The sequence below is a fragment of the Phocoena phocoena genome, chromosome 7 (genome assembly GCF_963924675.1).
Source record: "Phocoena phocoena chromosome 7, mPhoPho1.1, whole genome shotgun sequence".
In the NCBI taxonomy this organism is placed as follows: Eukaryota; Metazoa; Chordata; class Mammalia; order Artiodactyla; family Phocoenidae; genus Phocoena; species Phocoena phocoena.
In genome coordinates, this window is record NC_089225.1 from 2642584 (window position 1) to 2669011 (window position 26428).

A 26428-nucleotide genomic window follows, 5' to 3' on the forward strand; every position below is an offset into this window, starting at 1 on the left:
GGCTGACACTGGTAGCCCCTGCTTTTCTTCCTTGTTCTTAACTGCTTCTATACAACTCAGGTTTGACAGTTTCTGGCTGGGGTGAAACAAAGGTGGGTCCTTTGTGCAGTTCCCTGAAAGGCTGGGGAAGTAGGTTTGCTCATCTGTTTGTTTTCTGTTTCCCAGAGAGGGGAAATTATTTCTAAATAGGAAGTTCCCACTTGGTGCTGAGCAATGTTGGCTTGGGGAATGGGATGATGCAGGCAAAATGAAGCTTTCTGGGACCTGGTATAAAGCCAGTGAGACAACAACCCATTCCTGTAGGGTGTGGAGTGGGGACCTGACCAATGCTGTTTTCCTTTGCTTTTGTGGTTATTCTCGAGTTTTTTGTTCCACTATGTTGCTGACATTTCTTTAGAGGACTCTAGACCTCTCCCAGGGCTTTTTTGGGTGGATATATTTCTGCAGCCATCAGCCTATAACAGAATCTGGTACTTGTAACTATATGGTTTGGAACATGTGCACAGGAACAGTTGTCTTGATTTTTAGTAGCACTAGGGTCAAGGACCCCTTCTAACTTTTACACCTCAGTACCCCTGACAAGGGCCCAGCATCCTGTGCTTAGTTGTTCCAAGTCTGTTTCTTTGAGCCAACTAGCACAAGAAGTCCTTTAGGGTGGAGGTTGGCCTTTTATGACAACATGCTGCTTGGTGTGTATGGTGCCTGGTGGCCACACTGTGTGTGTGTTTGCTCTTCTTATTGATGACTAGGTGCTGGGAGAAGCCCTACTTTGCTCGTTTCTCCAAAGAACTAAGACTTCAAGTCTGAAATTTCCTCTGTGACAATAATTGGGTTCATCATGAGACAACAGAAGCAAGGATTGAAATTTGCCATGGGGACTGCTCAGGGGACCCTTCTGACAGGAATTTCTGTTTCTTTGTGAAGTAGACTTCCCAGGATGTTACTCATTTCTCTTCCAGTAACTATTTGGGACTACCGAGAATGAAAAAGTGAATTGAAATTCTCCTTGGAGCCAGCTAATAGGAAGGGCTCTTTCTCAGACCCCACAAGGCAACTCTGGAGAGCTTTTGGCAGGACTAGAAGAGGAGTGTGTACCGTAGGTGCATAGGTCTGTGGGTTGGCCACAGCCCATTGGTCAGGGCTCTGCTGGCACTTATGGGGCTCTTCCACATGTCCTCCCTCTGGGGACACCAAGAGGTGGCAATACTTCCTGGGATTTGCTCTTCTCATAGCCGAACCTGAAGCTTCAGAGAGGCTTACAGTAACATGGGGTGCTTCTGTCTAGTCCACCCACTGGTCAAACAAGCCACTGGCCAAGGCCAGAGTCAGTGGGGTAGGGAAGTAGATCTGTCTGTTTCACTGGAGACCACTGCAGAAGGCATGCAAGTGAAGTCCTATTGCAGAGATAAAAGGATGGGGACTGATCCAATCTTCCCAAATAAGCAATGAGGTGTTGCTTTTATGACATCAGGAAACCTGGTGTCCAGTAGAGTGTAGCTCTGTTGTCCCCTAATTCTCTATAGCAAATGAAATCACATGTCATTTACATATCTCCACATTGTTTTTATCTTTCTGTCTGTGATTTTGGGTAGTCCTTTCCAGATGGGTTACTGTTGGAGCCTTCCTCTTTCTGCTCTTTACAGAGGTTCACACAAGGCAACTGCTCCAAGGCAGCAGGTCCAGGGGTCCCTCCTTAACCTCTAATGGGCTGCTCTGAGGTACCTAACAGTGGTAACATGGACTAACATCTCCTGAGCGTGCTGGAAACAGGTCCAATGAGTACATCTCCTTCTGTCCTTCATTAGCAACATGAACCACAAGGGGGCATGTTCTGGGAACACAAATTTCACACAGAACCGTCACAACTGCTACGTGTTTCACTAATTACTATAATGTGAAATTTATCCCTATTAGAAAGATGCACTGGATGTTGCCATGATTTACTAGAGAATACTACTTCCTAGTCATTGAATCTGATGCTTGTTACATCATGAACATCAGCAGGAGTGGGGTGACTGCACAGAGGCAGTGGTGAGAAATGGTTTAGCACCGGTTTACCTGCATGCAGTTTGGAATCAGAGAACTGATTCTGGCTTAGCCACTTACAAGATCTGTGTCTCTCCATGTCTCGATGTCCTTATCTATCAATTGAAGGTATAACATACACACCTGGAGGAAGTTTGAGGATTAAATAAAATGATGTATGCATGGAGTTAGTGTAGGACTTGATCCACGGCAGGGCTAATAAATGCTGGTTAGATGGTTGTGGTCCCAAACACTGTGTTAGATTCTACGCGACTTCACCCCATTTAGGAATCCACAGCAGCAGCTGGAGAAGGAGCTGAGGAGAAGGGGGACCAATCGGTCATGTGGATGGAAACAAAGACTTACTGATGGTCTCAAACTCAAGGTTTTGTGGATTCCAAAGGTTGCTTTTATTTCCTTTTGAACATCCTGTGCTCCATACAGTTTGACTGCTAAAAAAGTGCTTTGGATTTTGCAAATTGGTTGTAGAATGGGAAACTCCTCTGGGCTTCCATGGACCTGATATCAGTGTCCTTTTCCTCCACAGATTCCTGTGCTCCTGAACCTGAGCAGAGACCCTGAGGTCAGCCTGCCTGTGCCACCACTCATGTATGCCCTTGCCTTCGGTGCCTGCCTGGGAGGTAAGGGGGTATTAATGCATTTGAGGGAGGGCCCCCTGACACTGTGGTGAGCCTGAAGTGATAATTAATGCATGCCAAATTGAAAGTAAATTAAGAATAGTCCAGATGATTTCCTGAGTGGAAACCCATCTTCACCTTTGACTGGAGCAGTTCTAGGCATACTCAGTTCCTCTGCAAGGCCTGTCACTTCTCACTTTATGCAGAACTGCCCCTGACATTCTAAGTGTATGGCCTGAGGATGATCATTATGACATCTCAAAGTTAACCAGCTCCCACACTGAATGCAGATGTGGCTTAGGTTTAGAAACAGATATTGAATCAGAAACCATCCTCAGTGGCAGCTTCTTATTCCCTTTTTAAGGAGTGTGTGTTGGGGGGTGGAGTGATGAATGAGTAAGCTAAGAAGTAGAGACTCTAACCTAAGAGTAAGAAGAAAGATTTTTAAAAATTCTTTTTGGTTGGAGGAGTATGTTGTCCTGTGGAGTCATTGAACAGCCAATTAGAGAAATGTTGGGAGAGACTAACCTCTGGTGAGTAAACACAAAGGCTTTGGACGTGATTGTATTCGGAAGGAGGCCTAATCACCTTTGGGAATACAAGAGGATTGTGAGAATCTTAGATAAACACACTAGATACCTTTTAAGTTTTTATTTTTACATTCAGATATTCTTAGATAGTCTATCTTTCTCTGTTCTTTGATTTGTCTCAACTATTAGATCAACAGCCTTCTTTTTAGTTTATCTTCTTGTTTGTAAAGGGAGATTAGTGTCATTCAGTGAAGTTTCTGTGATTTCTGGAGAGCTAATTCACCTAATCCAGCAACTGAGGCCTCACGTTCTGACTGCAGGGTTGTTAAAATGGCCCCCATCTGAGATCAGCCCCAGGGAAAGCAATAACTGCATTCAAGCTACATTTAATATCAGTGGTAGAGACAGAATCCAAAGACACCTGGAAATGTGTCCTCTGTGTGGAATTTTGTTCATTAGACCTTATTGAGCATCTTCTATACCCTGGCATTGTCCTTCAGAGTGGGGAGACAGTCACCTAAGCTAAGATTATAACATAAACGTATCCTCTCATTGCCACGTGCATAGAGTGCTCAGGGGGTACCAGGGAGACTGGGGGAAAGTCAGGAATGACTCTCCAGAGGGGAAGTTTTGAGCTGGGTCTCAAAGGATGAGAAGCCTCCTGGGCTAGTTCAGATTCTCCCAGAACATATAGAATGAATATGGAGGAGGTTTGTTCTATAAATTGGGTGTGACTCACTAAATAGTTTGAAACAAAAAGTCTTTCCTGATCTGCTCTCAGTACCTTTTGGTTGCTCTTTTTACTAAGAGCTAAGAACAATTCAAATAAGTCTTAAGAAAAATCTTCCTTAGCCTGGGTGTCCTAGAAGGCAGAGGTTGAGGCAAGTTTTCATGCTGAAGATTTATTGGGACATGTACTCCTAAGGCAGGAAGACTGAGGGAGGAAGTGAGGTAAGGCAGTGAAGGAGAGAAAACAAATACATGGTACATTACAAAGCTAGTAACAGCTTCAAAAGAAATCAAAGCCAATTTTTAGTTAAGTGGGGATGGGACATTTTCTAGATGGTTCCTGAAGAACAGAAAAGCTAAGTGAAATCTCTTAGTGCCTTTGTAGAGTGTGCAGTGAAGTGGGTTATGCTGCAGAACCAATGAGAGAAAAGCTTCAGAGACATGCTGGGCCTTTGCAGACTACACTGAAGTGGGGACAGGGCAGAGAGCCACCTTTTGAAGGGTGGACAGCCAGGACAGAACTTCAGAGAGAATCTTCAGCAATCAGCAGGTTATAAACCTGTTAGAAAATTGATAACTCAGCTATATAGCCAGAAACCCATAATCTTCCTTTGCTCATATCTCTGTTTCAGAGAACTCCTCATCCCACCCTCAAAACATTTGCAGCTGGTGGGAAATTGAATTCAACTTAAGGTGAAACAAAGCCAGGTCCAGCTCAGCAACAGATTAGATTGGCTCCATGCCCTGCACTGACAGCCAGGCACAAATGGGGATGTGCTCTTCAGTGTGTATGTGTATGTGCAAATATCATACTTTTGTCTCAGTAGTTCTTTACATAAATTGTTCAGCATACCACTACCTTGGTAAAGAACACCTACAAATACCCTGCAGATAACCTCATACTTACTGTTGAAATACTGAATGTTTGTCCCCTAAGATTGGGAACAAGGCAAGGATGTCTGCTCTCACCTCTCTTATTCAGCACAGTGCTGGAAAATCTGCCTAGTGCAATAAGGCAAGAAAAGGAAATAAAAGGTATACAGATTACAAAGGAAGAAATAAAATGGTTCCTACTATAGATGACATGATTGTCTTGGTGGATATCAAGGAATCTATTTTTAAAAAAATCAGAAAACCATATAACTAATATGTGAGCTCAGCAAGGTCACTGGATACAAGATAGACATACAAAAATCAATTTTAGCAATGAACACATAGATACCACAATTAAATATACAATACTATTTAGAATCACTCAAAAAATTAAATACTGAAGCTGAAATTACAATACGCTTATAAAAGAAATTAATGAAGATCCAAATAATTGGGAAGACATACAGTGTTCATGGATTGGAAGGCTCCACATAGTAAAGATGTAAACTGTCCCTAAATTAATATTTAGGTTTAATGCAATTCCTACCAAAATCTTAGTAAGATTTTTTGTTTATATCTATGTCTATAGAATTTATAAATATACATATGGAATGGAGGACATATAAATTGTAAATAAGCACATGAAAAGATGTTCAGCATTATTAACCATTAAGAAAATGCAAATTAAAACCATGATAAGGGAATTCCTTGGCAGTCCAGTGGTTAAGACTTTGCCTTCCAATGGCAGGGGGGTGCAGGTTTGATTCCTGGTCAGGAACCTAATATCCCACATGCCTGGCAGCCAAACAACCAAAACATAAAAGAGAAGCAATATTGCAACAAATTCAATAAAGACTTTATAAATGGTCCACATCAAAAAAAATATTAAAACCATAAGATATCATCACACACATATAAGAATGGCTAAAATAAAAAATAGCGAAAACACCAAATGCTGACCAGAATGTGGAAAAAATGGATCACTCAGACATTGTTGTTGGAAATGTAAAATGGCCATCACTCTGGAAAACAGTTTGGCAATGTCTTAAAAAACTAAACCTGCAACTGCCATAAAACTCAGCAATTACACTACTAGGAATTTATTCTAGAAAAATAAAAACTTATGTTCACGCCCAAACCTGTACACAAATGTTTATGGAAGCTTTATGTATAATAGTCAAAAAGTAGAAACAAATATGATGTCTTTCAACAATAAATATTTAAACAAACTGTGATACAATACATCCATACCAGGGAAAGCTACTCAGCAATAAAAAATAAATGAGCTACTGATACAAGTGACAACCTTGATGAATTTCCAGAGAATTATGTGGAGTGAAGAAAAGCCAATCTGGAGGAGACTCCTTCAAGATGACAGAGGAGTGGGACGTGGAGATCACCTTCCTCTCCACAAGTACATCAAAACTACATCTACATGTGGAACAACTCCTACAGAACACCTACTGCACGCTGGCAGAAGACCTCAGACTTCCCAAAAGACACCCTCAGGTGACCTACAGGCCGAGGTGGGGCCAAATCCAATGCTGAACCCCAGGAGCTCTGCAAACAAAAGAAGAGAAAGGGGCATTTCTCCCAGTAGCCTCAGGAGCAGCGGATTAACTCTTCACAGTCAACTTGATGTACCCTGCATCTGTGGAATACCTGAATAGACAACGAATCATCCCAAAATTGAGGTGGTGGACTTTGGGAGCAACTGTAGACTTGGGGTTTACTTTCTGCATCTAATTTTTTCCTGGTTTTATGTTTATCTTAGTTTAGTATTTAGAGCTTATTATCATTGGTAGATTTGTTTATTGACTTGGTTGCTCCCTTCCTTTATATAAATATATATATCTTTTTTCCTTTTTCTCTTTTTGTGAGTGTGTATGTGTATGCTTCTTTCTGTGATTTTGTCTATATAGCTTTGCTTTTGCCATTTGTCCTAGGATTCTGAATGTCCTTTTTTGTTTTTGTTTTTTTAGTATAGTTTTTAGTGCTTGTTATCATTGATGGATTTGTTTTTTGGTTTGGTTGCTTTCTTATTTCCTTCTCTCTTTCTTTAAATTACTTTTGATAATTATTTACTTTTTGATAATTTTTTTATTTTAATAACATTCTTTTCCTCCCTTCCCTCCTTCCTTCCTTCCTTCCTTTTTTTTTTCTTTCTTCCTTTCTCTCTTTCTTTCTTTTTCTTTCTTTTTTCCCCTTTTCTTCTGAGCTGAGTGGCTGACAGAGTCTTGGTGCTCTGGCTGGGTGTCAGACCTGAGCCTCAGAGGAGGGAGAGCTGAGTACAGGACATTGGTCCACCAGAGACCTCCCAGCCCCATGTAATATCAAATGGTGAAAACTCTCCCAGAGATCTCTATCTCAACACTAAGACCCAGCTCCACTCAATGACAAGCAAGCTACAGTGCTGGACACCCTATGGCAAACAAGTAGAAAGACAGGAACATAAGCCCAGCCATTAGCAGAGAGGCTGCCTAAAATCATAATAAGTTCAGAGACACCCCAAAACACACGACTGGACGTGGTCCTTTCCGCCAGAAAGAGAAGATCCAGCCTCATCCAGCAGAACACAGGCACTAGTCCCCACCATCAGGAAGCCTACAGAACACACTGAACCCACCTTACTCACTGAGAGCAGACACCAAAAACAACAGGAACTACAAACAGGAAGCCTGTGAAAAGGAGACCCCAAATACAATAAGTTAAGCAAAATGAGAAGACACAGAAATACACAGCAGATGAAGAAGCAAGGCAAAAACCTTACCAGATCAAACAAATGAAGAGGAAATAGGCAGCCTACCTGAAAAAGAATTCAGAGTAATGAGATTAAAGATTATCCCAAATCTTGGAAATAGAATGGAGAAAATACAATAAACTTTTAACAAGGACCTAGAAGAACTAAAGAGCAAACAAACAATGATGAACAACACAATAAATGAAATTTAAAATTCTCTAGAAGGAATTAATAGCAGAATAACTGAGGCAGAAGAATGGATAAGTGACCTGGAATATAAAATAGTGGAAATAACTACTGCAGAGCAGAATATAGAAAAAACAATGAAAAGAACTGAAGACAGTCTCAGAGACCTCTGGGACAACGTTAAATGCACCAACATTCAAACTATAGGGGTCCCAGAAGAAGAAGAGAAAGAAAAAGGGACTGAGAAAATATTTGAAGAGATTATAGCTGAAAACTTCCCTAATATGGGTAAGGAAATAGTCAATCAAGTCCAGGAAGTGCACAGAGTCCCATACAGGATAAATCCAAGGAGACACATGACTAGACATATACTAATCAAGCTATCAAAAATTAAATAAAAGAAAAAATATTAAAAGCACCAAGGGAAAAGCAACAATTAACAAACAAGAGAAAGCCCATAAGGTTAAAAGCTGATCTTTCAGCAGAAACTCTGCAAGCCAGAAGGGACTGGCAGGACATATTTAAGGTGATGACAGGGAGAAACCTGCAACCAATATTACTCTATCCAGCAAGGATCTCATCCCGATTTGATGGAGAAATTAAAACCTTTACAGAAAAGAAAAAGCTAAGAGAATTCAGCACCACCAAACCAGCTTTACAACAAATGCTAAAGGAACTTCTCTAGGCAGGAAACACAAGAGAAGGAGAAGACCTACAATAACAAACCCCAAACAATTAAGAAAATGGTAATAGGAACATACATATTGATAACTACCTTAGAGGTAAATGGAATAAATGCTCCAACCAAAAGATGTAGACTGGATGAATGGATGCAAAGACAAGACCCATATATATGCTGTCTACCAGAGATATACTTCAGACCTAGGGACACATACAGACTAAAAGTGAGGGGATGGAAAGAGATATTCCATGTAAATGGAAATCAAAAGAAAGCTGGAGGGCCTTTCCTGGTGGCGCAGTGGTTGAGAGTCCGCCCGTTGATGCAGGGGACACAGGTTCGTGTCCCAGTCTGGGAAGACCCCACATGCTGTGGAGTGGCTGGGCCCGTGAGCCATGACTGCTGAGCCTGTGTGTCTGGAGCCTGTGCTCCACAACGGGAGAGACCACAACAGTGAGAGGCCCACATACTGAAAAAAAAAAAGAAAAAGATACAACAATTGTAAATATTTATGCACCCAACATAGGAGCACCTCGATACATAAGGCAAATGCTAACAGCCAAAAAAGGGGAAATCGACAGTAACATAATCATAGTAGGGGACTTTAACACCCCACTTTCACCAATGGACAGATCATCCAAATTGAAAATAAATAAGGAAAAACAAACTATATTAAACAAGACAGACTTAATTGATATTTATAGGACCTTCCATCCAAAAACAACAGAATACACTTTCTTCTCAAGTGTTCCTCGAATATTCTCCAGGATAGATCATATCTTGGGTCACAAATTAAACATTGGTAAATTTAAGAAAATTGAAGTCATATCAAGTATCTTTTCCAACCACAACACTATGAGATTAGATATTAATTACAGGAAAAAATCTGTAAAAAATACAAACAAATGGAGGGTAAACAATACACTACTAAACCAAGAGATCATTAAAGAAGTCAAAGAGGAAATAAAAAAATACCTAGAAACAAATGACAATGAATACAAGATGACCCAACATCTATGGGATGCAGCAGAAGCAGTTATAACAGGGAAGTTAATAGCAATGCAATCCTACCTCAGGAAACAAGAAACATCTCAAATAAACAACCTAACCTCACACCTAAAACAATTAGAGAAAGAAGAACAAAAACCCCAAAAGTCAACAGAAGGCAAGAAATCATAAATATCAGATCAGAAATAAATGAAAAAGAAATTAAAGAAACAATAGCAAAGATCAATAAAATGAAAAGTTGATTCTTTGAGAAAATAAACAAAATTGATAAAACATTAGCAAGACTCATCAAGAAATAAAAGAAGACTCAAATCAATAGATTTAGAAATGAAAAAGGAGAAGTAACAACTGACACTGCAGAAATACAAAGGATCATGAGAGATTACTACAAGCAACTATATGCCCCAAAAATGGACAACCTGGAAGAAATGGACAAATGCTTAGAAAAGCACAACCTTCTGAGACTGAACCAGGAAGAAATAAAAAATATAAACAAACCAATCACAAGCACTGAAATTCAGACTGTGATTAAAAATCTTCCAACCAACGAAAGCCCAGGACCAGATGGCTTCACAGGCGAATTCTAAAAAACATTTAGAGAAGAGCTAACACCTATCCTTCTCAAACTCTTCCAAAATATAGCAGAGGGAGGAACACTCCCAAACCCATTCCATGAGGCCACCATCACCCTAATACCAAAACCAGACAAAGATGTCACAAAAAAAGAAAACTACAAGCCAATATCACTGATGAACATAGATGCAAAAATCCTCAACAAAATACTAGCAAACAGAATCAAACAGCACATTAAATGGATCATACACCATGATCAAGTAGGGTTTATCCCAGGAATGCAAGGATTCTTCAATATACGCAAATCAATCAATGTAATACACCATATTAGCAAATTGAAGGAGAAAAATTATATGATCATCACAATAGATGCAGAGAAACCTTTTGACATACTTCAGCACCCATTTATGATAAAAGAAAAAAAACCCTCCAAAACATAAGCATAGAGGGAACTTACCTCAACGTAAGAAAGGCCATATATGACAAACCCATAGCCAACATTGTGCTCAGTGGTGAAAAACTGAAACCATTTCCCCCTAGAGCAGGAAAAAATCCAATGCTGCCCACTCTCACCACTATTATTCAACATAGTTTTGGAAGTTTTAGCCACAGCAATCAGAGAACAAAAAGAAATCCAAGTTGGAAACGAAATAAAATCGTCACTGTTTGCAGATGACATGATACTATACATAGAAAATCCTAAAGATGCTACCAGAAAACTACTAGAGCTAATCCATGAATTTGGTAAAGTAGCAAGATACAAAATTAATGCACAGAAATCCCTTGCATTCCTATACACTAATGATGAAAAATCTGAAAGAGAAATTACAGAAACACTCCCATTTACCATTGCAACAAAAAGAATAAAATACCTAGGAATAAACCTACCTAAGGAGACAAAAGACCTGTGTGCAGAAAATTAAAAGACACTGATGAAAGAAATTAAAGATGATACAAACAGATGGAGAGATAATACAAACAGATGGAGAGATATACCATGTTCTTGGATTGGAAGAATCAACATTGTGAAAATGACTCTACTACCCAAAGCAATCTACAGATTCAATGCCATCCCTATCAAACTGCCAAGAGCATTTTTCACAGAACTAGAACAGAAAATTTCACAATTTGTATGGAAACACAAAAGACTGCTAATATCCAAAGCAATCTTGAGAAAGAAAAATGGAGCTGGAGGAATCAGGCTCCCTGACTTCAGACTATACTACAAAGCTACAGTAATCAAGACAGTATGGTACTGGCACAGAAACAGAAATATAGATCAATGGAGCAGGATAGAAAGCTCAGAGATAAACTCACACACATATGGTCACCTTATCTATGATAAAGAAGGCAAGAATATACAATGGAGAAGAGACAGCCTCTTCAATAAGTGGTGCTGGGAAAACTGGACAGCCAAAGGTAAAAGAATGAAATTAGGACACTCCCTAACACCATACAAAAAAATAAACTCAAAATGGATTAATGACCTAAATGTAAGAGCAGACACTATAAAACTCTTAGAGGAAAACATAGGCAATACACTCTCTTACATAAATCACAGCAAGATCCTTTTTGACCCACCTCCTAGAGAAATGGAAATAAAAACAAAAATAAATAAATGGGACCTAATGAAACTTAAAGGCTTTTGCACTGCAAAGGAAACCATAAATAAGATGAAGAGACAAGCCTCAGAATGGGAAAAAAATATTTGCAAATGAAGCAACTGGCCAAGGATTAATCTCCAAAATATAGGAGCAGCTCATGCAGCTCAATATCAAAAAAACAAACAACCCAATCCAAAAATGGGCAGAAGACCTAGATAGACTTTTCCCCAAAGAAGATATACAGGTTGCCAAAAAACACATGAAAGGATGCTCAACATCACTAATCATTAGAGAAATGCAAATCAAAACTAGAATGAGGTATCACCTCACACCAGTCAGAATGGCCATCATCAAAAAAATCTACGAACCATAAATGCTGGAAAGGGTGGGAGAAAACGGAACCCTCTTTCACTGTTGGTGGGAAAGTAAATTGATATAGCCTCTATGGGGAACAGTATGGAGGTTCCTTAGAAAACTAAAAATAGAACTACCATATGACCCAGCAATCCCACTACTGGGCATATACCCTGAGAAAACCATAATTCAAAAAGAATCATGTACCACAATGTTCACTGCAGCACTATTTACAATAGCCAGGACATGGAAGCAACCTAAGTGTCCATCAACAGATGAATGACTAAAGAAGATGTGGTACATATATACAATGGACTATTACTCAACCATAAAAAGAAATTGAGTTATTTGTAGTAAGGTGGATGGACCTAGAGTCTGTCATACAGATTGAAGTAAGTCAGATAGAGAAAATCAAATACCGTATGCTAAAACATATACATGGAATCTAAAACAAAAAAAAGGCTCTGAAGAACCTAGGTGCAGGACAGGAGTAATGATACAGACATAGAGGATAGACTTGAGGACTCAGGGAGGGGGAAGGGTAAGCTGGGATAAAGTGAGAGAGTGGCATTGACATGTATACACTACCAAATATAAAATAGATAGCTAGTGGGAAGCAGCCACGTAGCACAGGGAGATCAGCTCAGTGCTTTGTGACCACCTAGAGGAGTGGGATAGCGAGGGTAGTAGGGAGAGGCAAGAGGAAGAGGAAATGGGGATACATGCATACCTCTGATTGATTCACTTTGTTATACAGCAGAACATTGTAAAGCATTTATACTCCAATAAGGATGTTAAAAAATAAAATAAAATAAAATGAGGAAGGTACATTTATAAGCAAAAACAAAAAAGGAACTCAATATCAATAAAACAACCAAGGGGACTTTCCTGGTGGTCCAGTGGTTAAGAATCCACCTTCCAATGCAGGGGATGTGGGTTCAATCCCTGGTCAGGGAACTAAGATCCCACATGCTGGGAGGCAACTGAGCCCGTGGGCCACAACTAGAGAGAAGCCTGCACTCCACAATTAGAGAAAAGCCCAGGCACCGCAACAAAGAGCCTGCATGCCACAGCAAAAGATCCCACGTGCCGCAACTAAGACCTGATGCAGCCTAAATAAATAAAAAACAAACAAAAAAAAATCCAACCCAATCAAAAATGGGCTGAAAACCTAAATAGACATTTCTCCTAAGTAGACATGGTCTCCAATACAGATGACCAATGAACACATGAAAAGATGTCCAATATTGCTAATTTTTAGAGAAATACAAATCAAAACCACAATGAAATATCTCCTCACACTAGTCAGAATGGCTATCATCAAAAAGTCTACAAATAATAAATGCTGGGAAGGGTGTGGAGAAAAGTAACCCTCCTACACTGTTGGTGGGAGTGTAAATTGGTGCAGTCAATATGGAAAACTTTATCAATATTCCTTTAAAAACTAAAAGTAAAGCTACCATATGATACAGCAATTGCATCCCTAGAATCTATATATAGAATATATCCAGAAAAGATGAAAACTGTAATTCAAAAAGATACATGCACCACAATGTTCATAGAAGCACTATTTATAATAGCCAAGACATGGATGTGATATATATACATATAATGGTATATTACTCAGCTCTAAAAAAGAATGAAATATTGCCATTTGCAGCAACATGGATGGACCTAGAGAATATCATACTAAGTTAGACAGAGAAACACAAATATTATTTGATATCACTTATATGTTGAATCTAGAAAATAATATAAAATGAATGTATATACAAAAAATAGACTCACACACAAAAAAACATAGAAAACAAACTTATGGTTAAAGGGGAAAGGGAGGAAGTATAAATTAGGAGTATGGGATTAATAGACACAAACTACTATACATAAAATAGATAAGCAACAAGGGTTTATAACACAGGCAAAAATATTCAATATCCTGTAATAACCTATAATGGAAAAGCATCTGAAAAAATATAACTAAATCACTTTGCCATACACATGAAACTAACACAGTATTGTAAATAAACTATACTTCAGTAAAAAGTAAAATTAAAAATAAAATAATAAAAATGATAATGAGTACCAAGAAAAGAAAAGAAAAGAAAAGAAAAAATACTCCTTTTTTCCCAGTTAAAATGGCAGGCAGGTATTGCTGAGACCAATAGTATCTCATCATGCTGCAGTGGGTATGAATTCCTCATTGGCAATGGACCACTTGCCAGAAAATGAAAGGCCCTTTCAATTTCATGTTTCACGTTGCCAGGGTGAACTGGCTCAGCAGGTTAATTTGTTCCTGAGCACTTCTGGATTCAGAGAAAGGAATGGGGAGATTTTCAAGGATCAGAGTGAGGGAAGGGGTAGCAGCTGGTCCCCCTGGCTGTGTGATGACTTGGGCAAGGTGAGAGGGCTGTGTGGGGACAAAAAGGTAAAGTCAGGAGCTTTGTGGCTCAAACTCTTTCCCTGGAGAGTGAATGAGGCAGAGACATGAGCAAAGGCTAAGCTGACTTCTCTCATGTACGGCCCTTGCTCAGCCTTTGCTCATTTGATTTCTATCCACTTTTTCAGGAAAGTAGAATGGATGGCACTGTGGGGACTACTATTCCCCTTAAACTCTCTCTGCATAGCCTGACCTCCTTCCCCCAGATCCACTTTTCAGTCATCCCTTTGCATGAGGTCTTTTGGTTTCCTGAAGGCCTTGTAACATGGGAAGCAGAATATTAACTTTCTAAGTCTCACTGAGCTCTGTTTCTTTTAAGAATGCTTTCAGCTACAGGTAACAGAAACCTGATTAACAGAGGCTTACACACTCAGGGAAATCATCTCTTCTCATATAACAAGAAGCTGAGGGTCAGAGGGCTGGCAAGCATCAGCTTGATGTCTTGTAATATTAGAAGCAGGTCTCCACAATTCTCTTGGCCTATCCCTCTCATCACAGATGTTTCATGGCTGCATCCAAAGCAGAAAGCATGGAGGAGAACTGGTACCAATACATTTTTATCACGAGGACAAAAGCTATGCCAAAAGGCTCACAAACAGGTTGCCCCCATGGCTTATTGGTCAGCCAAATGAGACAAGCAGAGTGGATAAGCTACCTAAGCAGGTGGGGTACAGGGAAGCCACAGAGAAGAAGTCTAGCCAGCCAGCACGTCCTACACAAACATTGGAAAAAGACTGTGTCAGCTGTCATAGTGGAAAGAATGCTGGATTTGGATTCAGAAGACCTTGATCAAAATCTCAAATCTGCTAAGCTTTGTAACCATGAGCAAACCACTGAACATTTCTATTATATTGATTAGGATGGTTTGGGTTATAAGGAAAGGGAGATACAAAACAAGACAGTGTCAGCAACAGGAAGAGTATCTCCTGTGACAGGCAGTCAGTGGTGGAGCAAGTCTAGAGGTGTCACAGGGCTTCTTGGTGTCTCCATCTTCTATGGTGCCACCCATCAACGACACTTAGAGCTGGCCCCACACTCGGGCTGGAAACAGCTCCAGGAATCTTATCACCACACAACAATGGATGTTACCCAGAAAAAGCAGCAGGACTACTCTCTTTTGTAAAGTTTTTTCTCAAAATCAGGGAAATCATTACCAGAAGTTGCCTCTCCCCCAAGAAGACACCTCACAATGTCTCCTTGACACCAAATAGCTTTGGCTGGCCCACTCATGTTGGTCACTGGCAAGGGGCAGGAATCCATCTGACTGTCCCTGCCCCGTCATCGGTGGGGAGGAGATATAGGGGAGTCAGCTACCTCTGTGTTAAATGACAACTTTCCCTGGGCATCTCACAGGATAGTCCTGAGGTTCACTTAAGATTATGAATGTGAGAGTACCATTCAGATGTCAATGGTTGTTTCAGTAGTTTAATAAGATGCTAGCAGGCTTTTGATAGTTCCCCACATGGCATGGGTTCCATGTGGTGGGGAGAAAGAAGTCCTAGGTGTCACTACTCTGGCTCAGGCCACCTGGCCAGTTTCCATTTACAGAGGTGTGAATTAGAAGTTGGGCTGTGCACACAAAGAGCTGCTGCCTGTCTTGGCATGTCTGGGTAATCCTACATGAAAACTAATGTATGGATCTAGAGGCAGAACAAGAACATTTTCCAAAACTATTCTCTGCCGTGCTCTTGATGACCATTTTAAATGTTTATAAAGAACCTTCAATCTAATGTCCTATGTCAACCAATCCAATCTGAGGTAAATAAACCATGCTCTCAGACCAGTGATAATGTTTCATTTGACAGAAAACATAAAAATTAATTTTATGCACTGGAATTCCCTTTGGAAAGTATTAATAGAATTACCTGCCACTCAGGATATGAACTTGACCAAAAGGAAGCAACAGGTTTTAATGTAGCCGTGTGCTGCCTGGATTACCCACAATCTCTAGACAACTTTGTCAAGGACACCATGCATACTTGGACCTAAAACATTCTCCATTTTTGTTTGTTTTCTGTGTCCCACAAGTAGATATTTAAATTATTTTTAGTTTGTTTTTATCCAAATAATACGTGAATTTGGCAACAAGTAAAATAAAACAGCTCAGATTTGCCAAGGAAATTAACAACCACAATGTGTTCTACAAGCAACAGAAACTACTGGCTTGGTCATAGGTTCACTCCAGCTGGGAAAACCCATCAGCAACATTTATGCTACCCTGACAATGTAAATGCCACACTGCAGGGCCAAGATGTGCACCAGGATCAAGGTCCAATCAAGTCTTCTTTCTTATGTTTCATCATCTGCTTAAAATCATGTCATTTTAATTTACTTCAAATTTGGTGACAAATTTCATACCATTTTTGTTGAACCTAGTATTTCTAGTTACTTGTTTTCAACGTAAAGAGAGTAAGGAGGAGAAACTCTGGAGCTGGACTGCAGGAATTTGATTCCCAGCTGTGGGATTTTCTAGTTGTATGACTCTGGGAAAGTTTCTAAGGCTCGCTGGGGTTCTAAAATTTCATAAAGATGGCATTAGGTATGTATTTACTCATGTGCTGCTTCTACTCTGGAGAATCCAGTTCTATCATTTCTTTGATAAATTCCTCCCTTCCATTTCATTCTGTCCTTTCTGAGATTTTTCTAGTAGTTGAATTTGGGGTTTCCCATATTGAACTTGTGTATATTATTTTTCCTCTGCATTTTCTTCTTTGACTTTTGCCTCCAGACTTGGGGATGTTTCCTCAACTTTATTTTTCAGTCAACCTGTCTATCTATATACATTTATTTAGTTTAGTAATTATGGATTTAGTCATGAGAACATTTTCCCCTCTGGTTTCCCTGTTTTATTACTTTAATTAAGCTTTTACTTTGAGATAGTTGTATATTCACATGCAGTTGTAAGGAATAACATGAAGAGATCCTATGTACCATTTATCCAGTTTCCCTCAATGGTAATATATTGTGAAACTATACTACAATATCACAGTCAGGATATTGACATTGAAGCAGTCAAGACAGAAAACATTTTCATCACTAAAAAATCCCTCACATTGCCCTTTTATAGCCACACCCACCTCCTTCCATCCCCACCCCCTACTTAACCCTTGGCAACCACTTACCTATTCTACATTTCTACAACTTTGTCATTTCAAGTATATTATATAAATGGAATCTTACAGGGTGTAACTTTTGGGATTGGCTTTTTTTTTTCTTTAACATCTTTATTGTAGTGTAATTGCTTTACAATGGTTTGTTAGTTTCTGCTGTATAACAAAGTGAATCAGCTGTACATATACATATATCCACATATCTCCTCTCACTTGCATATCCCTCACACCCTCCTTATCCCACCCCTCTAGGTTGATAAAAGCACAGAGCTGATCTCCCTGTGCTCTGTGGCTGCTTCCCACCAGCTATCTATTTTACATTTGGTAGTGTATATATGACCATGCCACTCTCTCACTTCGTCCCAGCTTACCCTTCCCCCTCCCTGTGTCCTCAAATCCATTCTCTACAGCTGCGTTGTTATTCGTGTCCTGCCTCTAGTTTCTTCAGAACCATTTTCTTTTTTGCTTTAGATTCCATATATATGTGTTAGCATACAGTATTTGTCTTTCTGTTTCTGACTTACTTCACTCTGTATGACAGACTCTAGGTCCATCCACCTCACTACAAATAACTCAATTTCATTTCTTTTTATGGCTGAGTAGTATTCCATTGTATATATGTGCCACATCTTCTTTATCCATTCATCTGTTGATGGACACTTAGGTTGCTTCTATGTCCTGGATATTGTAAATAGAGTTGCAGTGAACATTGTGATACATGACTCTTCTTGAATTATGGTTTTCTCAAGGTATATGCCCAGTAGTGGGATTGCTGGCTTGTATGGTAGTTCTATTTGTAGTTTTTGAAGGAAGCTCCATACTGTTCTCTATAGTGGCTGTACCAATTCACATTCCCACCAGCAGTGCAAGAGTGTTCCCTTTTCTCCACACTCTCTCCAGCATTTATTTTTTGATGATGGCCATTCTGACTGGTGTGAGGTGATACCTCATTGTAGTTTTGATTTGCATTTCTCTAATGATTAGTGATGTTAGGCATCCTTTCATGTGTTTGTTGGCAATCTGTATATCTTCTTTGGAGAAATGTCTATTTAGGTCTTCTGCCCATTTTTGGATTGGGTTGTTTGTTTTCTTGATAATAAACTACATGAGCTACTTGTACATTTTGGAGATTAATCCTTTGTCAGTTGTTTCATTTGCAAATATTTTCTCCCATTCTGAGGGTTGTCTCTTCATCTTGTTTATGGTTTCCTTTGCTGTGCAAAAGCTACTAAGATTTATTAGGTCCCATTTGTTTATCTTTGTTTTTATTTCCATTCCTCTAGGAGGTGAGTCAAAAAGGATCTTGCTGTGATTTGTCTTGGAGTGTTCTGCCTATGTTTTCCTCTAAGAGTTTTATAGTGTATGCCTTTACATTTAGGTCTATAATCCATTTTGAGTTTATTTTTGTGTATGGTGTTAGGGAGTGTTTTAATTTCAGTCTTTTACAGGTAGCTGTCCAGTTTTCCCAGCACCACTTATTTAAGAGGCTCTCTTTTCTACATTGAACATTATTGCATCCTTTATCAAAGATAAGGTGACCATATGTGCGTGGGTTTATCTCTGGGCTTTCTATCCTGTTTCATTGATCTATATTTCTGTTTTTGTGCCAGTACCATAGTGTCTTGGTTACTGTAGCTTTGTAGAATAGTCTGAAGTCAAGAAGACTGATTCCTCCAGCTCCATTTTTCTTTCTGAAGATTGCTTTGTTTGTGTTTCCAAACAAATTGTGAATTTTTTTGTTCTAGTTCTGTGAAAAATGCCATTTGTAGTTTGATAGGGATTGCACTGAATCTGTAGATTGCTTTAGGTAGTATAATCATTTTCACAATGTTGATTCTTCCAATCCAAGAACATGGTATATCTCTCTATCTGTTTGTATCATCTTTAATTTCTTTCATCAGTGTCTTATAGTTTTCTGCATACAGGTCTTTTGTCTCCTTAGTTAGAATTATCCTAGGTATTTTATTCTTTTTGTTGCAGTGGTAAATGGGAGTGTTTCCTGAATTTCTCTTGGTTTCCCCTTTTTGGCTTTTAATATTTTTTCTTTGTATTTAGTTTCTGTTAGTTTGATTAATATGTGTCTTGTCATGTTCCTCCTTGGTTTTATCCTGTATAGGACTCTCTTCCTTTCTTGATCTTGGATGACTATATCCTTTCCCAGGTTAGGGAATTTTTTGACTATAATCTCTTCAATATTTTCTCAGGTCCTTTCTCTTTCTCTTCTTCTTCTGGGACTTATTTGAATGTTGATGCTTTTAATGTTGTGTCCAATGTCTCTGAGACTGTCCTCATTTCTTTTCATTCTTTTTTCTTTATTCTGCTCCATGGCAGTTATTTCCACCATGCTATCTTCCAGCTCACTTATCCATTCTTCCGCCTCAGTTATTCTGCTATTGATTCCATCTAGTGTATTTTTCATTTCAGTTATTGTATTGTTCATCTCTGTTTTTTTGTTCTTTAGTTCTAGATCTTGTATGTTGCTTTCTTATTTTAATTTATCTTTCTGTCTGCTGTTCTGATTGGGCGATTGCCATTATTCTGTCTTCTGGATCACTTATTTGTTCTTCTGCATTATTTAGTCTGCTCTTCATTGCTTCTAGATTGACTTTTATCTTGGCAATTGTGTTGTCTTATTTGAATGTTTCATCTTTATAGTTTCCATTTCCTTGTTGCACTGATCTGCATTTCTATCGATAATCTTTCTTAAGTCTTTTAGCATTTTTATTACCTCCTTTTTGAACTTAGGTTCTAGGAGAATGGAGAGGTCTGTTTCATTGTTTATTCTTTCAGGGGATTTCTCTTGTTCTTTTATTTATTTATTTGTTTGTTTGTTTATTTTCTTGGCCACACCATGCGGCTTGTGGGACCTTAGTTCCCCGACCAGGGATGAAACTCAGGCCCTCAACAGTGAAAGCACATAGTCCTAACCACTGGACTGCCAGGGAATTCCCTTTTGTTCTTTCAATTGGCAGTAGTTTCTCTGCTTTTTCATCTTAGTTAAATTTCTTTTTTTCTATGAATTTAGGAGAAACAATTGTATACTCTGGTCTTGATGGGCTTTTTTTAATGAAGGAACATCCCTCTGTAGACTGAGTCCAGTTTTTTGGTGTGAGGCCTGTTTTTGCTATGGATGCCTTCCATGTCTTTCCTCAGAGTCTGCTGGCCCTTATCCACTTGATAAGGGGTGTGATTGGTGTAGTGATGCCCAGAGCCTGCACTGGATGTTCGGTGGGGCCTTCTCGTGGCTGTCACAACCCTGTCAGGGCAGGATCTGTTTTCCAGTTGTTGGAGTAGAAACTCTGAGTGTAGCATTCTATAAGGCTCTATTGCCCTTAAGTGTGTGCTGTACCCACAAGGAGGTGAGCACTGAAGGAAGTGAGGCCTGTGTGGTCACAGCAGGCCTAAGTGCCACCCATACAGCCATCTACAGTTCTGCCCAGAAGCACTGCAAAGTTGCATCCCTTTCTCTGTTGTGTTCATCCCAGACCTAGTGCTAGGCTGTCACTGGTGACCAGGGTGTTGTGACTACTGGAATTGAGGTGGTTGTGCTGCCCCTGGGACCTAGGCTGCCTCTATGGTAGGGCTCTCCCAGGGCCTGTCTGTCACAGATCTATCTCCCACCTGCATTGTGAAAGGTGGGCAGAACTGGAGTGCTCCCACCAGGAAAGGAACCCCTGTGTAATCCTCCACAGGGGCTGTCCACTGAACATGTGTGACTGTGTGGTACCACCCACCACCTGGTATATGCGCCAACAAGGTCCACTGCTGCCAGACCTGCACCTGGAACTACCAGTGCTGTGGCCAAGCTCACAAAGCCTGCCACCACCAGAGCCATGCCCTGGTATGAGCATGTTGACAATGGTGTTCCTAGGGGGACCTGCACCCTGACCTGCATGTGCTGATAATTGGGCTCCTTTGGCCAACCTGTACCCAGCTCTGTGTGTGCTAATGATGGGCTCTGAGTTTTGGCCCAGACTACACTCCAGGGCCTCTAGAGCTAGACCAAATCCTCTCCCAAGGTCCCTCTGTTGAAGCCCAAGTTTCAGAGCCTAGCCACTGTGCATTGTATCATCCCTGCTCAGTTCATGTTTTGGGGTGGGAAGTGTCACGATGTAGCAGGTGTCAGCACCAGTCTCTCCACTCTGATTACTAGCAAGCCAGTGCACACGCTCTCCTTGCGAGTAGAGTTCAGCCCCCTCCAGTCCATCTATCTGTCCTGGCAGACCTCTGCAAAGAAGCAGGGGGTTCCCAGGGAGAGGGATCACCTGTGTGGCCTTTCCTTTTTCACAACTCTCGCCCAGTGGGACCAGTCCCTTCATGATGCCTTTTTCTTTTTCTATCCTGCTCAGTTACATGTGAATCTTTCTTGCTGCTTTGGTTGTATAAGAGATTTCTGTCAGCTTTCAGTTGGTTTTCCGTGAAATTTGTTATACATGTAGATGTATTTTTGATGTGTTTGTGGGGGAAGGTGAGTTCCACATCCTCCGACTCTGCCATCTTGATTGGGAGCAAAGGGAGTATTTTTTCAACCATTAATCCCCAACACAAGAGAAGGAAAGTGTTGCCTGTTATTTTTAGAGTCACCCAGGTTCCTGAATGTGACCCTGAATCATGTGTGAAGTTCTGTTTTGTCCAGAAGCAGAAGTCTCCATGTTAAGTCCTGGAGTAGCAGTGTTTGTGGTGGCAGAGCAGATGCTGCCCAGCTACTGATGTATGTGCTCTGTGATAGAGGCCTGCAGGCAGGGCCCTCTGAGGAACATTGGCTTCCCTGTGGTAGCAGACTTGTCAGACCCTGTGAAATAATACCCAGGCAAGATGACTCTGTGTGGAATCTCCCCAGAACAAGAGTCAGCTTGTTGGCAGGGTGACTGGATGGGCACATTGGTATATCAGCACCTAGCTGGGACCAGTGCTGCCATAAAATTTGTACATTGCCACCTGCTTGGAACCCTTCAAATGCTCTGCATGGCTGTCTACAGAAAGGCCTCAGGCTTACATCATGCAGCCTGAGTCCTACCCTCTTTGATCTTCCTCTGGAGTCAGAATGCCTGGTTCGAGTCTTGGGCCCACCCACTTCCTAGCACCAACAAGTCAGCATGTTGCCTCTCTGCGCCTCAGTTTCTTCATGGGGACACGGGGACCTCAATGCTCAGCCCCCTGAGCGTTTTCTCTCTGCCTCTCTGATATCATGCCCACTGCACATCTCCCACGTGGTGTCACGCCTTTTCTCTCCACTAACAGGCTCCCTGTGAGCCCCTGGAGGATGTGAGCTGATTTCCATGGGGAGTGGCTTACTGGGGTTAGAGGGTGAGCCTGCTTAGGGTTGGTCAGTTGGGAAGAAGCTAATGAAAGTCTGGGGTGGGGGGAAAGTGGGAGCAGAGGCAGATTTCAGAATTGAGATGGAAATCCAGACTCAGTTCTTGCCATAACAAATAGACAAACTTTGGGGATTTTTTATCTTACAAGTTCTTGCCTTCTCGGTAAGGATGGCTCAGTTGGGTCCCTGCTTAGAGTCTCACAAGGCCATGATCAAGGTGTCTGCAGGATGTGCTCCCTTCTGGTGGCTCTGAGGATGGGTCTGCTTCCAACCTCACTCAGGTTGTTGGCAAATCCAGTTCCTTGGAGCTGTAAGACTGAGTCTCTGTTCCCTAGCTGGCTGTGGCCACTCTAAAGTCTGTCCTGTGCAGGCAGCTTGGGTGTTGGCCTGTCACACCCTCCCCTGCTATGGGGCAGCTGTCCCTCTCTCCTTGGTGATGGGCTTGTCCCTCCTGCCCTCCCACCTCCATTGCCCCCTTCCTAAAACTCTGGATGGGTCCATACACTTTGAACTACACTGAGGAATAGGGGGACTGTCACAAAATGGGGCATCAGAAACACAGTGACCACAAGCAGGTTGGGGCTTGGGCTTGGTGGGCTCGGCGCCCTGGGGAGACGCTGGAGGTTTTTATTGAGCTCTTAACATCTAAAGTCATATTATTGACATGTCAAATATATTTAATCCTTAGAGAAATCATGTAAATGGATGTGTCGTGCTATTTCAGAAGTTTTCACCAAAACCCCGCTAGTCAAACTTTTACATGGAGTAAAGGCAGGGAGAGCGATATGAGGCTCTTCACGATGCTTTGCGCTGGCAGCCTGTGGGCCTGGTGCATCATGAACCCTACCGGACTGGATGCCTGTGTGTTTCAGGAGAGTGTAAGGACTGAGTGGAGAGGGGACATGTGTACAGCTGAGCACTCACACGACACCTGCAAAGGCCTTTCATGGGTAACGGAATGGGTGCCATGGTCCTCCTCCATGGAGAAACCTCATAGGTCACATGGCTCTGAGGTTATTTATTCCTTACTTCTCTCTGTGCTCAGTGTTCCAGCATGGAGTTCTGGACCAATGTAGCACTGAAGGGCACAGCTTCCTTGGTCCTTGCCCTCCTGCTCTGCTGTCCAGTCTTAGAAAGACCAGCCCCTCAGGCCCGTGAGGGCTGTTGGAAGCTACAGATTCGTGTCTCACAGTTCATAGTCCTCGGCAATGCACAATGCCAGAACTGAACTAACTTGGCTGAGCCTGGGTCGCGCACCCATCCCCAAACACTGACCTCTGTGGGTGGGGATTGAAAGATGCCAATGGGCTTCACTAAGTAAATTTACCCTTCCCTGAACCCATCTATCTGTTGGGGGCTGGGTTTGAGTCACATCCTTCACTGTGAGGCCGCACTTGTGTACGTGTATGCACATAGTTTCCCTGCAGATCATGTGTGCTGTCAAAAAGGCCCAACCAAAGAGGCATTTTATTATCATGGTTGTTTACATCCATCTTTCCATCCACACAAAGGATTTGCTGGTAGGTGTCCAGACCTAGAGTCCTAAGGATGGTGGTTCTCATCTGAGATCCTACTGCTCTGAAGACACATGTTCTCTCCTGTGGATGTTGACCCTACTTACATTTTCCTCTGAAAGATATATGTCACCACGTCCCACAGTGATTTGCCAATTGTCCTTAACTTTTCCTCTTCCCTATCACATCCAACAGAAGTAGCCCTATTCATAAATGAATTACTATATTTACAAGCAGTGAATTTATTTTCTGTTTGCCAGCAGTAGTTGTATAAAGTATCTGATTTTGAAAGGTTTAAGATCCTCAGGGCACCAAGAACTAAAATGTAGGAGATCCCATTTCTGTCCCTGGAACCCTCGGGGTAGGTGTACCCTTTCTATAGTTTAGAGTCTATATTTGTAAAGTGACAACCAGAAAGGTGAGGAGAAAGTTTATGAAAATATGTCCATTAGCTTCATGGTTTTTTTTTTTGTTCCTGCAAATATTTGCACAGCAATCACTTTGGTAGTGAACAGTAAAGTAATCATCAATCAAAAGCCTGTGAGATGATCAAAGTATCATAGAACAAAAGAGAACAGGAGCCTACCACCAAGATAAACTGAGATTTTATTTTACTTTTTGAATTTTTATTCTAGGTAACGGGACACTGATTGGAGCATCAGCAAATGTGGTTTGTTCAGGAATTGCAGAGCAGCATGGATATGGATTCTCTTTCATGGAATTTTTCAGGTACTTTAAAAACTCATTTAAAATTTCTGTTTATATTGTCCCTAAGCTTACTTTATTAAAAAATCAGGGCTTCCCTGGTGGCTCAGTGGTTGAGAGTCTGCCTGCCGATGCAGGGGACACGGGTTCATGCCCCGGTCCGGGAAGATCCCACATGTCGCGGAGTGTCTGGGCCGGTGAGCCATGGCCGCTGAGCCTGTGCTCTGCAGTGGGAGAGGCCACAACAGTGAGAGGCCCACGTACCGCAAAAAAAAAAAAAAAAAAAACAGCCACACATACTGCTAAGCACTAATATAAGCATGTTTTAATAACTAGAGATACATTGATATTTTATGTTGTTGTTCCCTTGAAAATTCCAGTGGGGATTTGTGCCTTGACTGCCCATGATGAGGGTACATAATGAGAGTCTGACATCCCCCTACCGGATTGCCCAGCAAAAAATTTCATGACCGAAGGGACCCAGGAATATTGCAGACTGGGGGCAGCCTGGGAGCAGGCCCTCTCAGGAGGACAGTGCAGAGAGGAGGCCCTGGATGGGGGAGAGCAGCTGATGCCAGCTCCTGCAAAGGAGGACCTGCTCTGAGGGAGCCATGTCCACTCTGGGGTCCTGGCCCCTACATGCTTGTGTTCATATGGCACCACTGCATTTTAGATGCAGGAACTGGGCAGAATAGACATTGGTGGTGCCTGTAAAATGGTGCTGTCAAAATGAACTGACATTCATTTGGGGGATACAATGGGGGATATCTAATGGAGGCACACATCCATATCATCTAGGCTGAACCCAACTTTTGATTTCTAGAAATAAAAGACAGTTACCTTTATGGACATATAAAGCTTGTAAGGCCACATTCTTTTGCAATAACATAATATAATAATAAGTCCAGATCTCACAGTACTATGCAGACACCAGACACCATAATCCACTTCTCTTTGTGTTTCAGGTTGGGCTTCCCAATGATGGTTGTCTCCTGCATGGTTGGGATGTGCTACCTCCTTGTTGCTCATGTCGTTATAGGATGGAATTAGTAGATATACAATGTATGAAGACTGAAGGAAACTTGACCCATCACCAACATCAGTAGAATACTACCCCAAAACCACTCTTTGGAGAAGAAAAGGTGCTTACCATGGGGGTGCTCTGGAATGGACACCTTTGCTATCCACACTCTTATTTGGGTGAAGCTGGCAAATTGTGGTAAATACAAGATAACTTACACAAGATTCTACCACAGGAAAATATGTATATCTCAAAATACATCTAAGCTATGCTCTGTAGGAAAAGACACAAATTCAATAATTCACTCCAAATGGCTTGTGTTGTTTAAATATCACTTCTCCTGAGGCTATCAATAGTTTTTCTTCATGTAATCACTTTTCATGTT

General features: G+C 41.1%; 1 protein-coding gene across 1 annotated transcript in view; it reads left to right on the plus strand.

The window, feature by feature from the left end:
- Positions 1-26085, plus strand: part of OCA2 (OCA2 melanosomal transmembrane protein) — a 229348-nt gene extending 203263 nt beyond the window's left edge. Inside the window, exons 21-23 of the mRNA XM_065880688.1 lie at positions 2573-2666; positions 24953-25046; positions 25988-26085. Of these exons, the coding sequence (XP_065736760.1) occupies positions 2573-2666; positions 24953-25046; positions 25988-26072 (273 nt within the window). The 3' untranslated portion in view covers positions 26073-26085. The remainder of the gene's footprint in view (positions 1-2572; positions 2667-24952; positions 25047-25987) is intronic.
- Positions 26086-26428: the final 343 nt, after the last annotated feature.